Genomic DNA, 12,491 nt, shown 5'->3' on the forward strand with positions numbered 1-12,491 from the left:
ATTTATTATGCTCGGTATATAGTTTCTTAGATGTTCAGCAGATAGTTTACAACTACAAATTTTACACTGATAGTACAATTGCAGAAGCTTTGTTTGTGTGTTAGGATGTAAAACCAGAAAAATAACATTCCTCAGCTGGTCCTGTCGAAGCAGAATATTTGAGAGAATGAATCTTCATTTCTGGCTGTGCAGGCACAGTTCTTGTTAATGGGAACAAAGGCAGAACAACTCACCTAGCAATCTACTAACAGGGCTTTGTAGCCATCCTGTTTAAGAGCAAACATCACTAATGACCCATTAGGCTAGAAAACGATGCAGAGACATTGCCGACAAGAGGGCTAGTAAGGTGTTGGTAGAGTCTGCTGGCTTTCATCTGATGGGCCCTGTATCTGTTAGTGCTAGCACCTATGGGTGATGGACAAAGGTTTCCCGGATTCTAAAAATCTTTGGAAATCAGGCTGGTATGTGTGTCACTTTGTCAGAAAAACGCAAATTGTGAGCAGAAGTGGGAGTCCTTCAAACTCGTACAGAAAGCGAGGCAGGAGGGCTGCTGTCTCGTAATATTGTATTTCTAACAGTTCATCACAAATGTTTCCTGCACATCTGACAATGGTTTGTAATGGACTGTAACTATGGCATGAATATGTGCTGTATTTTGATTTGAAATCCATTGCTAATTAGTTAAGTGGAAATCTGAACACCGTAACAACAAAACGGTGGCTGATTTATGCATCTGGTTTAATTTTCTGTTCTGAGATAAGATGAAGCTGAGATTTTTATTTTGAAGTTTACAGTGGACTTTTAAAAATTATTTATGAAGTCACTGACTTGGGTAAATTCTACCTTTTGACTTCTTCACAACTGGCCCGTTACTGTCAGTGGAAGCTTCGTGTCTCGTTTGTGTAGGTCTCCACGTAGGTACGAGCAGCTCCTACTGCGAGGAGCTCAGTGCAGAGCACAAGGTTTGCGTTCCCTGATAGAAACCTCACGGCGTGACACGGTGTGTTAGTGCTTTTATAAACCAGCTTGTGCGTTAGCAGTGCCTCAGCTGGGTGATAGCAGCATGTGAATCCCAGCTCACTTCTCCAGGTCACTGCTTGCCCTGTTGACATCAGTGGGGCTTAAAACATTACCAGGAGTGGGGCAGGCTGGAGTGTTATTTATGACAGCTACAAGACCTTGGTAGTGACCAGCTCGGTGACATGAGATGATGCTTAAAATTTGCTTTTTGTGCAAGGTGTGAACGTGGAACAGCATCCTGCCAGCTTATGAAAATGTTGAGCTTTTAATCAGTGGGTTTTGGCTTTTAAAAATAAATAAATAAATGTCTGGATGGGTTTAAATTGGTGAAGTAATTGATACTCTGTGATTGTTCCTGAGTGTTTTCCCCCACTTCATACTATTATGTTAAAGCAAAACACCATCAGTCCCTCGAATTATCAGGTTTGTTTATTAGGAGTGAGGAAACTCTTGGTTTTGGTTTTTAAGATTTCTTTCAGTTCTTCCTTACTTTTAAAGGTCGATAGGCTTCACTAAGCGGCACAGCTACTGAAGGAAGCAAATTAACATGCAGTATGCTAATTTGTTTTCCCTGTCCTTCCGTCACAGTGAGGAGAGTCTAAATATTTCAGTGACTGAGACTGTGGATTCCTGCTCCTTGCTCCACAACAACAACAAAAGCTATTTATAGCAATAACAGTTTGCAGCGATACAGCAGCCTCAGACAGCTATAGGCAGCGTCCCGCCACGACCACAAATGTTAACTGCTTTTGCACTGAAATGCCTCTGTGAAAACAAAGAGCACTAGAAATAAAGATCAAAGCGAAACCAAAAGAAAGATTTTTTTATTGCTATGTTTTACTTTGCTGGCAGACCAGAGCAAAGGTTTTCTGAACATTTAAAAGATGAAAAAGGTGAAGAATCCCAGAAGCGATTTATCTTGAAGCGAGATAACTCTAGTATTGATAAAGAAGACAATCAGGTTGGTTCTCGGTTCGAGAGTTGCTGAAATTTGTTCTGTTTTTGAAGGTGGGCTGACTGATGTTATTGTTGTTCTTTTGTTGTTGCTCTCCTCCTCCCCTGCCCTCCCGCCCCCTCCCCGCCTCCGCTGGCGTACGTACCACCGTGGGTAGCATCGAGCCCCGGCGTGGCCGCTTCAGCCGTGGCAGTGTGGGGGTTTGCATGGGTGGTTTGCTTGGCGCAGGACTTGCTGCATGCCCAGGGAGGGGGAATGCCGGCGGCTCCGGGCTGCGTGGAAGGCTGTGTCAGTCGCATTTCTCAATGTCTCGCCTAACTATGGCAGTTGTTCCGCTCCCTACAGCTTGCTCCCTCCGTTGTACCCATCCGGAGTTGGATTTCAGTATGGACCGATGATAAACTGATGTAGCCCAAAAAGGAGAGGGGGGAAAAAAGAATTAAAAAAAAAAAAAAGCCCCAAAAAACAGGTGATGGAGAGGCCAGGTTGATTTTATTTTTTTTTTTAAACCATCCTAAATCAAGTTTTGACCAAAAATAAATCAGTTTCATCTTCTAGTTCCCTCCCTCCTCTTGTGCCCTCACCACCTTTTACTGTCTGTGTAACTTACTTGCTTGTCGTGCATGTACTGTGGCAGACGTGCCCCCCTCTGTGTTGCCTGTGCTGTAACACCTTAGGTAAGCCCGAGGAGTAGGGGAGCGCCAGGGAAATACGTGTGTTTGTGCTGCCTTTAAAAGCGGGTGTTGTGCTGTTTAAATCCGGTGCAAGCCGTGCATATGGAATATATTAACCAAAAAAAAAATCAAAAAGGGTTCTAATGTGAACTGCTTGTATGAGAAAATTCTTACAGGTAAGAAGACAGCGTATGCTTTCTTTGCTTAGGTTATATTTGTGGATGGACCTGCCAGTGGGTCTCTCATTGCCACTCTCCTTCATGTTCTCAGTAAAAGACTGATTTTTCCTTCCTTTTTTTTCCTTTTTTTCCCTTTTTTCTTTGACTTGGCTTCAAAAACAAAACCCACACGTTTTCAGGGTGTGATGAACATGGGGATCAGCCAAAGGAAAGCAGCATGACCTATCTCACCAGGTGCTGGGATGCAGGGGGAGAAGGAGCAGTGCTTGAAACCCAACTGCCAATGAAGCATTTCTTGCTGGGGGTCCTCTTCTCCTCTCCTCCCTCCCATGGCACAGCCATTTCCAGCACTGTGGTTTACAGAGAGGCACAAATGGCCGTTCTTTTCCCAGCAAAACTCAAGAAGTGGGTTCCTTTGTAGTGTGGAAATGGTTAAAACTGTCGTGCTGAATATTTGGGACTTCTCTTCCTCATGCACGTAGACTTTGGTGGGTTTCTTCTAGGGTTTGCAGCTTAGCTCTTACCGCCTAGTCTCCCTCTTTTCTTCCTGGATTGCGTAGGTAACACAGCGCTGCCTGCCCTCCCGCTCCTCGCAGCCGGTAGGAGAGTCGAGGAATCCCGGCAGTGGAGAGCAGTGGCACTTAGGCTTGGGGTGAGAACGCCCAGTTTTAGGACGGCGGGTCCACAAAAGCCGTGCAGAAAGCCTAGTGTCAGCCACTCCCTCTGCAAACCCCCGAGCAGTGTCTCACTGGAAGCCCTCGGGTGCCCAGCCTCGCGGGGCGCTTCGTGCAGGAACGACAGCTATCGTTTTCATGCTTGGTTTGTTTAAGTGAACATTTATTATTCTCAGCTGACAGTTACTTAATGGCAGTTTTTAACAGCTCAACTTATATAACCCTCCTGGTTTTCTTTCTGCTCAGCAAAACAGAATTCTTCCATTTAGAGATGACAGACGAAGTAAATCAATTGAAGAGAGAGAAGAGGAGTATCAGAGAGTGAGGGAGAGAATATTTGCACAAGATGTGAGTAGTTGTTTTAATTGCCTCTTTAGTGCCATACCTTCGCCGGTAGTCAGACAGTCTTGCCCCCCTCCGACACGAACGCCGCAGCTGGACTTGCCCTGTGGAGCTGGAGGCGACAGGGAAGGGCGATTGGTGCAGAGGGTCCGAGAGGAGCTCCAGAGGTGTGGAGGTTGGTGTCTGGAGAAGGAGGTGATGAGAGTTGCAGGGAGAAGGGTAGAGGAGAGATCAGGCCCAGCATGTTGTCTGGGGAGTGCTTATCCTGTTCCTTTGAATGTTCGTGTCCATGTGGTCTAGGGTTCGTTCTTTTCTCCTTCTCTTTTGCCACCCAAAGAGCAGTGGTTTAAATGGACACTCTCAATAATTTCAGATAGCTGTGTTCTTTCGTATTTGTTTTGAAGTGGATCAGATTTTGTAAGTGTCCTTCTGCAGAGCCTCCTCATGGTTTTGTTTCTTTGGACACTAAGAACAAAGAAAAGCCCGAGGTTAAACATGGAATTGGATGAGTTTTTTGAAATGACCGATTAAGGAACTGTGTTTCTGCCATCAGAAAGAGTTGGTCACATTGCTGATGATTTTATTTTGAAAGGAATAAAATGAAATAGGCATTATAATTCCTACCTTTACCAAAAAAAATTAGAAATTGCACAACAAGCTGTGTGGCTAGAGGAAAACATTTAAATATGAAACATCTGTGAGCAATATCTCATGTTCCTGAAAAAGGTACAAAATCATAATTTGCTATAATACTGTAATGATGGGGTCCTAAAAGGAAAAAAAGGAAAAGTCAATTTTTTATTGTTTTATCTCACATCTCAGTGGGAGCTCTGCCACTTAGAGGAATATGGGAATAAACCCAATTAAAACTATTACTGAAAATCACACTTGGCAGTGTCCTTTTAAATCAGAACTGTTCATATGTTGCAGGGCAAGCAGTGTGATTTTAGATATCCTTTTATTTTGCTCTGGTTGGAGTTGCATCCATCCAAGTTATTTTTCTTTAGCAGAATATATTGTATAGTTTTAAGGTGTGCGTTGTCTCATTTTTGATAAGTAATTTTGCTTGTTGATTAGTAGCTTGCCACATCTAAATGCTTTTAGCCTGGTGTTTTCTTTGTTGACTAAAAGCAGAGGCCCTGTGGTTTACGTTTTGTTTTCAGCATGTAGGTCTGATGTCACGGTGTATATAGGAGAGTTATCAAGTAGTTCAAGGGCTGCAGAAGCCTCTTGGAACCTGTCTTCTCTACGAAAGGTGCTGTTTCTGGCTTATTGACTTTAAAAATAAGGCAAAATGTTGTTTAAAAAATACCAGATGGAAAGTTGTTGCCAAAATAATGCAGTTTCTATCACAGGCAGCAGCTAGAAATGCCAGGCTGGGAAAGGGAGGTGGCTGGAGAAGTGTGCTGAAACTCGCTCCGCAATGGGATGCTGTTTTTATCTTTGGGTACTTGAGTTTTAAAGTGGTGAGCATTTTAATTGCTCGCAGCAGGAGGTGGTTGTGGTCCATTGGGTTAGCATCTCTGAGCAGGGAGGCCTGAGTAACGGTGTGGTTTATGGCAGGCATTTTAAATGGATTGGGAGTGAGCGTTTTTAAAGATCAGCGATGTTAGATATCTCTCCCTCTCTCTCTCATAGCCACTCATTTGCTCTCTCTCCCTGCTATTGCAGGTGTTAGTGAGCATCATGGTGCAGTGAATTTCAGCAAGCTGTACTACCATTATTAACAGGAATATATGTCTTAGCTGAGCTTTTTTGAGTGGAGCACTGCTCACGGATATGAGGTGGTTTGGGGATGATGTCAGTGGTTCTGGTGGTGGACAATGTCATTTTTTTTTCAATTTTAGGAAAGAGAGCAATGGCTTCCTATTATAGGTAGCCACTTAGAGCATGTAAGTGTAGTTTTAAAGCCCTCTGCAATCATCAATAAATCCAATTCTCCCCAGGTTTCTCTGAAGGAGGTACCTAAGTCTTGTTATCCTGCAAATTATAGATGAAGAAAGAGAGGCAGGCAGGGATTAATCATGTAGTATTTTTATTATTTCTATGCTTTTTACACTGCTGTAGTCAAGCCTTTATCGGTGCCGTGCTTATGAACCTTAGAAAATGGATTATAGATACTTCACTTCTAATTAGAATATGCATGAAGAGAGCTTGCATGAGAGGTCTCCAAAGGACAGCCAGCAAGGTCAAGAGTACTGCCATAACTTTTTGCACCTAGCACCCCCTCTCTAAACATGTTTGAGGTACCCATAACTCTTTGGATAACGTATCAGCCCAAGAGTCAGTACTTTGGACAAAATTTAGGAGGAAAAAAAATTCTGTGCATGTTTCAAGTGCTGTGAAAGATGTCTTAACCTGGACCCCACATACCAGCCAACAGAAAGGTCGCTTGCCCTTCCTTTGGTTTTGCAGCACTCTAGTGCACCAGATATCTTCCTTTCCAAGTGGGAAGGTTTTAATGAAATAAATATGTTTGTGAATAATGCCATCATTATGATAGTCCTTATGATGATTAGTCTGATATTAGTCAGTTTAAATTATCCTTTCTGGCAAGTTTTCCATCCGCTGTGTTGGCTATCATAAATTTTCACAAGGGGAGCTGGAGGTTTTAATGACTCCTGTCATGTGTAGAGTCATAGCAAGTGGCAGGGATTGAGAAGCACATTAATGTGGTATCTTAATAAAAGGATTGGTGAAGAAATAAATAGTTATTAAATGTGATTGTTCCAGCTCACTGAAATAAGAACTACAAAGTGCACCTCAAACTTGTCAGGCTGCTAACCATAAAACAGTGCTGCGTGAGCTCTGTTATGCTTAAAGCTATTTTCAAGGTTATTCTTTAATTGCAGGGTCTACAACATTCCTTTTTAAAATATGTTTTTTATTGGAAACTTAGTTTTGCAACAATTTGTGAATTTTACAACTAAGTGCACTGGATCAGAGGACCTGGAGTATCTGGGTCTTGCAAAGAATTTGTTTCTTGTCTGAACTGCTTTAGTTGCTCTGAGCAGGTTGAAAAGTAAATGTCCAAGAAAGACAAAGAACAGTCTAAAAGAATAAAAAGAAATATGTCGTTCTTTCCCTGCGTGTTAATTCAAACTGTAGATTTAACTGAGAATCCTCAGTTATGCAGAAAATTGATTCTAAAGACTAACAAGCAAATTACGTAGGGGAAATTTCATTCTTTGAGGTTAATGCAATGTATAACCTCATGAGCCAGAATCACGTAAGGACCATCCATTGTTCATAAATGTATTTTCTAGTAATCATTGTGTATTCACTGAAAAATGTAGATGTTTTATTACTTACACAAATGCTAGAACTGCCCATGGTACACATGGAACTTATTAAAGGAAATGCACCATGCTTTTTATTTTTTGGTTGTTAATTGTAATTGCTATTTTTGACTAAGGAGTGTATTCTGAAGAGCCAGATCCTTTAGATAAAATAAATCATGATTCCTCTACTTAAGAAAACACTGAAGATCTTTATCACACTCTGATTGCCAAGAAAGAAATATTTGAAAAGGTGGCTTCAGCCTGTCCTAGCCTTCCAGTAGGAAAAGATTAGGAAGAAGAGGGTTTAAAATTAATAAAAACAAAATGGACATGCCTCGTATTGGCTACCATAAACCTGCAGATACTAAAACACCCGTAACTGCTGTGCAGAGCCTTTGTTTGTGGCTGCAGATCAAGCACTGAGCATTAGTTGGAACCCTGAGATCTATCCCATCTTATTAACTGAGGTGAAAATGCTTACCTGATGGTATCCACTGCAGGATATTGCTGCATGTTAATAGTTGTCTGTGTTGGCTAACGTAATTAAAAACAAGAGCAACAACCCTAGCAGTATAGCTAGTGCAGACAGAGCTGATGCACGCTTTCCAGTTGAGACTTTAAAAGGTTCTGGGAAGTTGGAAGAGTGAAATACTCGTTTCATAAATGGCAGTTAGTCACACAGGGCACCCTAATGGAAGTCTTGCATGCGAAGGTCTCCGAGGAGGTGAATTTGTAGGTAATCTTGCATAACTTTTTTCCTTTTGTAGATTTGTTGTCAGTGTCCTCAACGAGTATGCAAGAGCCAAATGTTTTAAGAATGTTTTTGAGAACAGCTCTGCTGTGTACTTAAACTTTCCTGGTGCTTTAACTTGAGCATTATTGATGCTAGAGATCAGGAAAGTGAGTTCTGACCTTGTAGTAGCTAAATTGCTATCCAAGAGCTGCTTAGCCATCTGATTTTTAACAGTAAGAATAATATAATAGAAAAGTGCCTGTCTTCTCTGCCTCTCAGCCTCACACCTGCACTGAAAAATAGTTTCCAGGGATTGTGTGGCCCTGTGCCAGTATCGTCAGCCAGGAAGACAAATGGAGTTATTACAAACTCTGTCTTTAAGTCTATAATGCTGTTGATATTGGTTCCCACCAAGACACTGAAAAGGGACCAGACCTCTCCACTTGCTTGATAAAATATAAATTCCAGGCACTTATTCTGCTTTACGCCTCAATCCTCTTAAAAACTTGAAAAAACAAAAGAATTATTATTTTTTTTTAAATTCCAGACAGGTACATGCCCTTTTGCTTTTGTAACTTTGTGGGGACACAGACCAATACTCTGGTTTTGGCAAAGGTTTTTACTTGCTTGTTCTGGAAGAGTAGCTATAATGCTGCTTTGGAAATGTGACTGCAGTGAAGTCAATGCACAAATGCCTATCATGAACTTCACAGTGGAGACAGCCCCACAGTTGAGGTTGTACAAGCCCACGGGGTGGTTTCACTACGCTCGTAGGTAGGTAGAGTACGCTGGAGTCTGCACAGCCTCGTGTGTTAATGAAACCTTGTGAGTAAGGTACATAAAGTGAGAAAAGAGGCAGTGTCGTAGTTGTACAAAGGATCCCAGTGGTTTTAGGTGGAACAGTTTGTGTCTCCTCTTGGCCTGAGGTGAAACCCTAAGTCTGCTGTGGCTGGTGGGAATTTGGTGAGAACTTGTTCCTGATGCCCCGAGGCTTTGCGCTAAGAAGAGATGCACTTGCCACCGGTGCAGCCCAGAGCTTTGGGTGTTTAGTTGGAGCGCAGGGTGGGAGTTCGCCTGGGAAGCCCACAGAGCTGTCAGATGTTCCCTGATGTGGATGCTGGGTGGGCGAATTACAGCTTTAACAAGAAGCCGCGTGCCTTCTCAGGGCTGAATTCCTTCCTTGTCTAAACTGATGGGGTGGTACTGGCGGCGGTGTCAAGGGAAAACTTGGCCCACGCATCTGCTGGAGCACTGGGAATGAGCAGGGTGTTGCTTCTGGTGTTGGCCAACGCTCTTTGAGTTGATCATTAGCTCACCCTTTTCAAACAGAAACGTCCCAAATCTGTGCATATCCCATACCATCAAAATCTGACGCAGCTGATGATGGCATCGCGTTATTCTTTGAGGTGAGCCTCGTTGTTACAGAAGTGATGGGCATGATCTCTGGTGCCTGCCTTTTGTTTAAATTCAGTGCAAGTACTGGCTGTCCTTTCTTCTGTACCTCATGGACTTATAACCCAGTGACAGCTATGAGGCACTTTGTGTAGTGAACATGAAATAGGAGGGAAATGAAAAAATCAAAGCGGGAGAATTATTCATGGGAAATTGAGCACAGCTTCATTTCTCTGCATAAAAAATTAAGTAACACTAAAAGAGTTATACACTTGCCGACAGGATTTATTTCTTCCGAGCCCTTCACCTTTCTCGGGATCTAAGTCCTCCAGCAGAGAACCTTTTTGCAATAGGCTGTTATTGTTGTTAGTATTATTATTAAGATGATTATCATCATTTAATATTTCAGTGTAGGTATGACTGCTTCCAACCATAAAATGTGAAATCATGTAGTATTTCCAAGTACTGCAGTATCTTCTCTCCCTTTGAAGAGCTTTGTCAGTTCTGCATGCTTTCCTCCTGTTTGTCCTTCCTACCTGCAGCTCTGTGCTATTCTGCAATCTTATTTTGAGGTGGTAGGGCAGACCAGTGGAACCTTATATGATGTAGGAAAAACGTTTTTCCCCCTCGAATTGCCAGTATTTCGCACATACCGCCTTCTTCTGATCTCAGGACTGAGAAGTTTCAGTTTGTTTCCAAACTGAGACCCCTCATTGGCAATGTGTTGTAATGCATGGAATTTATTTTACTGGCCTGACCTTATTCTTGACCTTTTTTCCCTCTTGTCTTCTGCAAATGCAAATGATGCATGAATTGAAATCCCCGTAAGCCTGAACAGGGGAGATAATTCTAAAATCAAGGAAGGAATTGGAACAGCAGAGCATATCTAGAACGTCTGATACAATGCCTTTTTTATTTTTCAGTCAGTTTGCTCCCAGGAAAACCTTTTTGTGGAAAACAGGTAAAAAAATAGCTTTTTTTGTGTGTGTGTGTTGAATTTAGCTGTTTCTCTCTCATATTATTTTGTCTATCTACAGTTGTTTATCCTAATGCAAAGGCTGTTGAGCAAATTTGTAATCCATGTTATCTGCAGTGTTTTTCTACTTTAAGAGGGGGGGAAAAGAGATTGCCTTGCAGTATTGTATCTGAGCAGATAAGGTGTTGCTGCTGCTTTGCCAAGACTTTGCATTTCAGCTTAAAAAGCAGACTGGGGTATGGGGAGCGGGGTGGAACCCACTTAATGTTTCATTTCCAATGCCCAACCTGTCCATGGAGTGCCTTTAGAATTTAACTTATTGATCTTTAAAAAGCACTCTGGCAGTGGCTGGAGGATGGTATTTGTGAAGCACCACGCTTGTGTTTCTGTTGTTTAAGCTGCTCTCCTGTGGGGCTGTGCGGCAGCACTGACTTCACTTGTTGCTCATGAAGGCTCCCAAGTCCCCCTGGACCAGACCTGCTTCACTGCTGCATTGTAGTAATGAAATGGTGATACCTGAGCCAACTCCTACCTCGTGTTACTGTGGGATAGTTCTTACGGGTGTTCGTTTTATCATAATAAATCCATTTAAAGCAAAGGGAAGCAGAGACTGTGCTAAACTAAGATCTACAAAATACAAAGTGTTAGCTCCATAGCAGCCATAAATAGCTTAGCTGTGTTGAAGATCTTAGAAGCTGTGCACCTTTATGGCAGATAAGAATTTGAACCAAAATGCTGAGAGTTTCACTGGTGAGCGTTTGAGCAGTGCTAGCCCAAGTCTGTCCTGTGCAGGTTTTAAGTGTTTATCATCCCCTTGAAGAAGGGGAGGTTATCTTTCACAGTATTCCTATCTCTGTCCATCTCTACATCTGTCAGATGCATTTATGGGTAAGGCTGTTCCCACAGAAAATGACTCCACAGTAATGGTACAAACCAGCTTTTCCGATGGACAGTCCTGAAAGTGGAATGAGGGAAGTCCCTCAGGAGGTACTAGCCACTTTGACCTAACTACCTTGTGTTCTGAGAGCCAAGAATACTTCTTCAGCTGCTGCTTCTGTGTCATGACTGTAGAGATATGTTTTATCAGAATAAATAAAAAATGCAACAGAGGAACCCAAAAAGCAAAAAGAAGATGGTCCCATAAAGCTACTTTTCCCTCTCTGGAGAGAATGGGACAATAAAGGTGACGTAGTTGTTCGTGTTCCCAAGTCAGTATGGAAAGTGCTCAGACACTGCGTTGCTGAGGACCTTTATGGGATAAACCATGAACTTCATCGCCAGGCCTCTGCTGGTTGATGCACTCAGTCCCACACCCGCATGCAGAAGAACGTGGCCAGTTCTGGTGTTAGCACTTGGTTCGCTTTGCTCAAACCCGTGAGCTGGCTGACCAGCTTTCCCAGCGTGAGTCTGCATAGCCAAGTGGAGACTAGTCAAAGGCCAGGTTGGAAACTGGGCTCTGTCACTGCCTGCGCTGCTGTTGTCAGGAGGGATACAACCGTGTTCCTCAGAGCACTGCTTTTCCTTGCTGCATGCTTTCCAGCCTCCGATCAGGTGAAGCGCTTAAACTTCTACTTAGCTCTGCACACATGAGCAACGGTGTTGCTTTGCTGTGTTGGAGGTTAGGTATGTGGTTAAATGCTTTGCCTTTCTTTTCCATCAGAGAACCTGAGCATTTCTCTGAGCCGCAGAGATTTCCAAGCAACTTAGCAAGTGCTTAAAATTATGTATGCAGTATTTTACTGGCTTGCATTTTTTTATGTTTTTATTAGGTGATATTTTTATGAATTTTCTTTTGGGTGTAGATGTATGGTTCCTTGGCTTCTGAGAATTACCTTGCTTGGTAACAGGAAATGTTGAATGGCCTTCAGCCTCCCTGGCTGACATTTCTTATGTTCAGTTGACTGTGCAGAGCTGGGGGAGGGACAGACACAATTTTAGCTTTTTTTTTTTTAAAAACTAGGAATCTAGCTCAAGTTGGAAGTTGTTGCTAGAAATTAAATATAGCTTTACAGATAAGATAAATATGAATTACCATGTCTGTTACCATAATCTTTCTTTTCATTTTTCAGTAGGCTGTTGGAAGACAGTAGTATATGCAATGATACCCATAAGAAGAGACAGCTGTTTAGGTTTGTATGACTTTATTTAATATTCATTTCCCAGTAACTATAACTCGTGATTCTATCCATGTCCTTGCTGAGGGAGACCTTGACGGGTGTGGGTATGTAATTTTTCTGCAGCACTGTTTTGAAACTTTTTCTCTGT

At 42.4% G+C, this 12,491-nt stretch overlaps 1 protein-coding gene across 10 annotated transcripts in view; it reads left to right on the forward strand.

The window, feature by feature from the left end:
- Positions 1-12,491, forward strand: part of ARPP21 (cAMP regulated phosphoprotein 21) — a 191,655-nt gene that overhangs the window by 117,457 nt on the left and 61,707 nt on the right. For 8 of the 10 annotated variants that reach the window (XM_068405651.1, XM_068405641.1, XM_068405648.1 and 5 more), the window contains 4 exons: positions 1,873-1,981; positions 3,749-3,850; positions 10,174-10,211; positions 12,296-12,355. In XM_068405651.1, coding sequence (XP_068261752.1) covers positions 1,873-1,981; positions 3,749-3,850; positions 10,174-10,211; positions 12,296-12,355 — 309 coding nt within the window. The remainder of the gene's footprint in view (positions 1-1,872; positions 1,982-3,748; positions 3,851-10,173; positions 10,212-12,295; positions 12,356-12,491) is intronic. The other 2 variants (XM_068405649.1, XM_068405650.1) reach the window with 1 other exon arrangement.

The sequence above is a fragment of the Nyctibius grandis genome, chromosome 7, assembly GCF_013368605.1.
Source record: "Nyctibius grandis isolate bNycGra1 chromosome 7, bNycGra1.pri, whole genome shotgun sequence".
Classification (NCBI taxonomy): domain Eukaryota; kingdom Metazoa; phylum Chordata; class Aves; order Nyctibiiformes; family Nyctibiidae; genus Nyctibius; species Nyctibius grandis.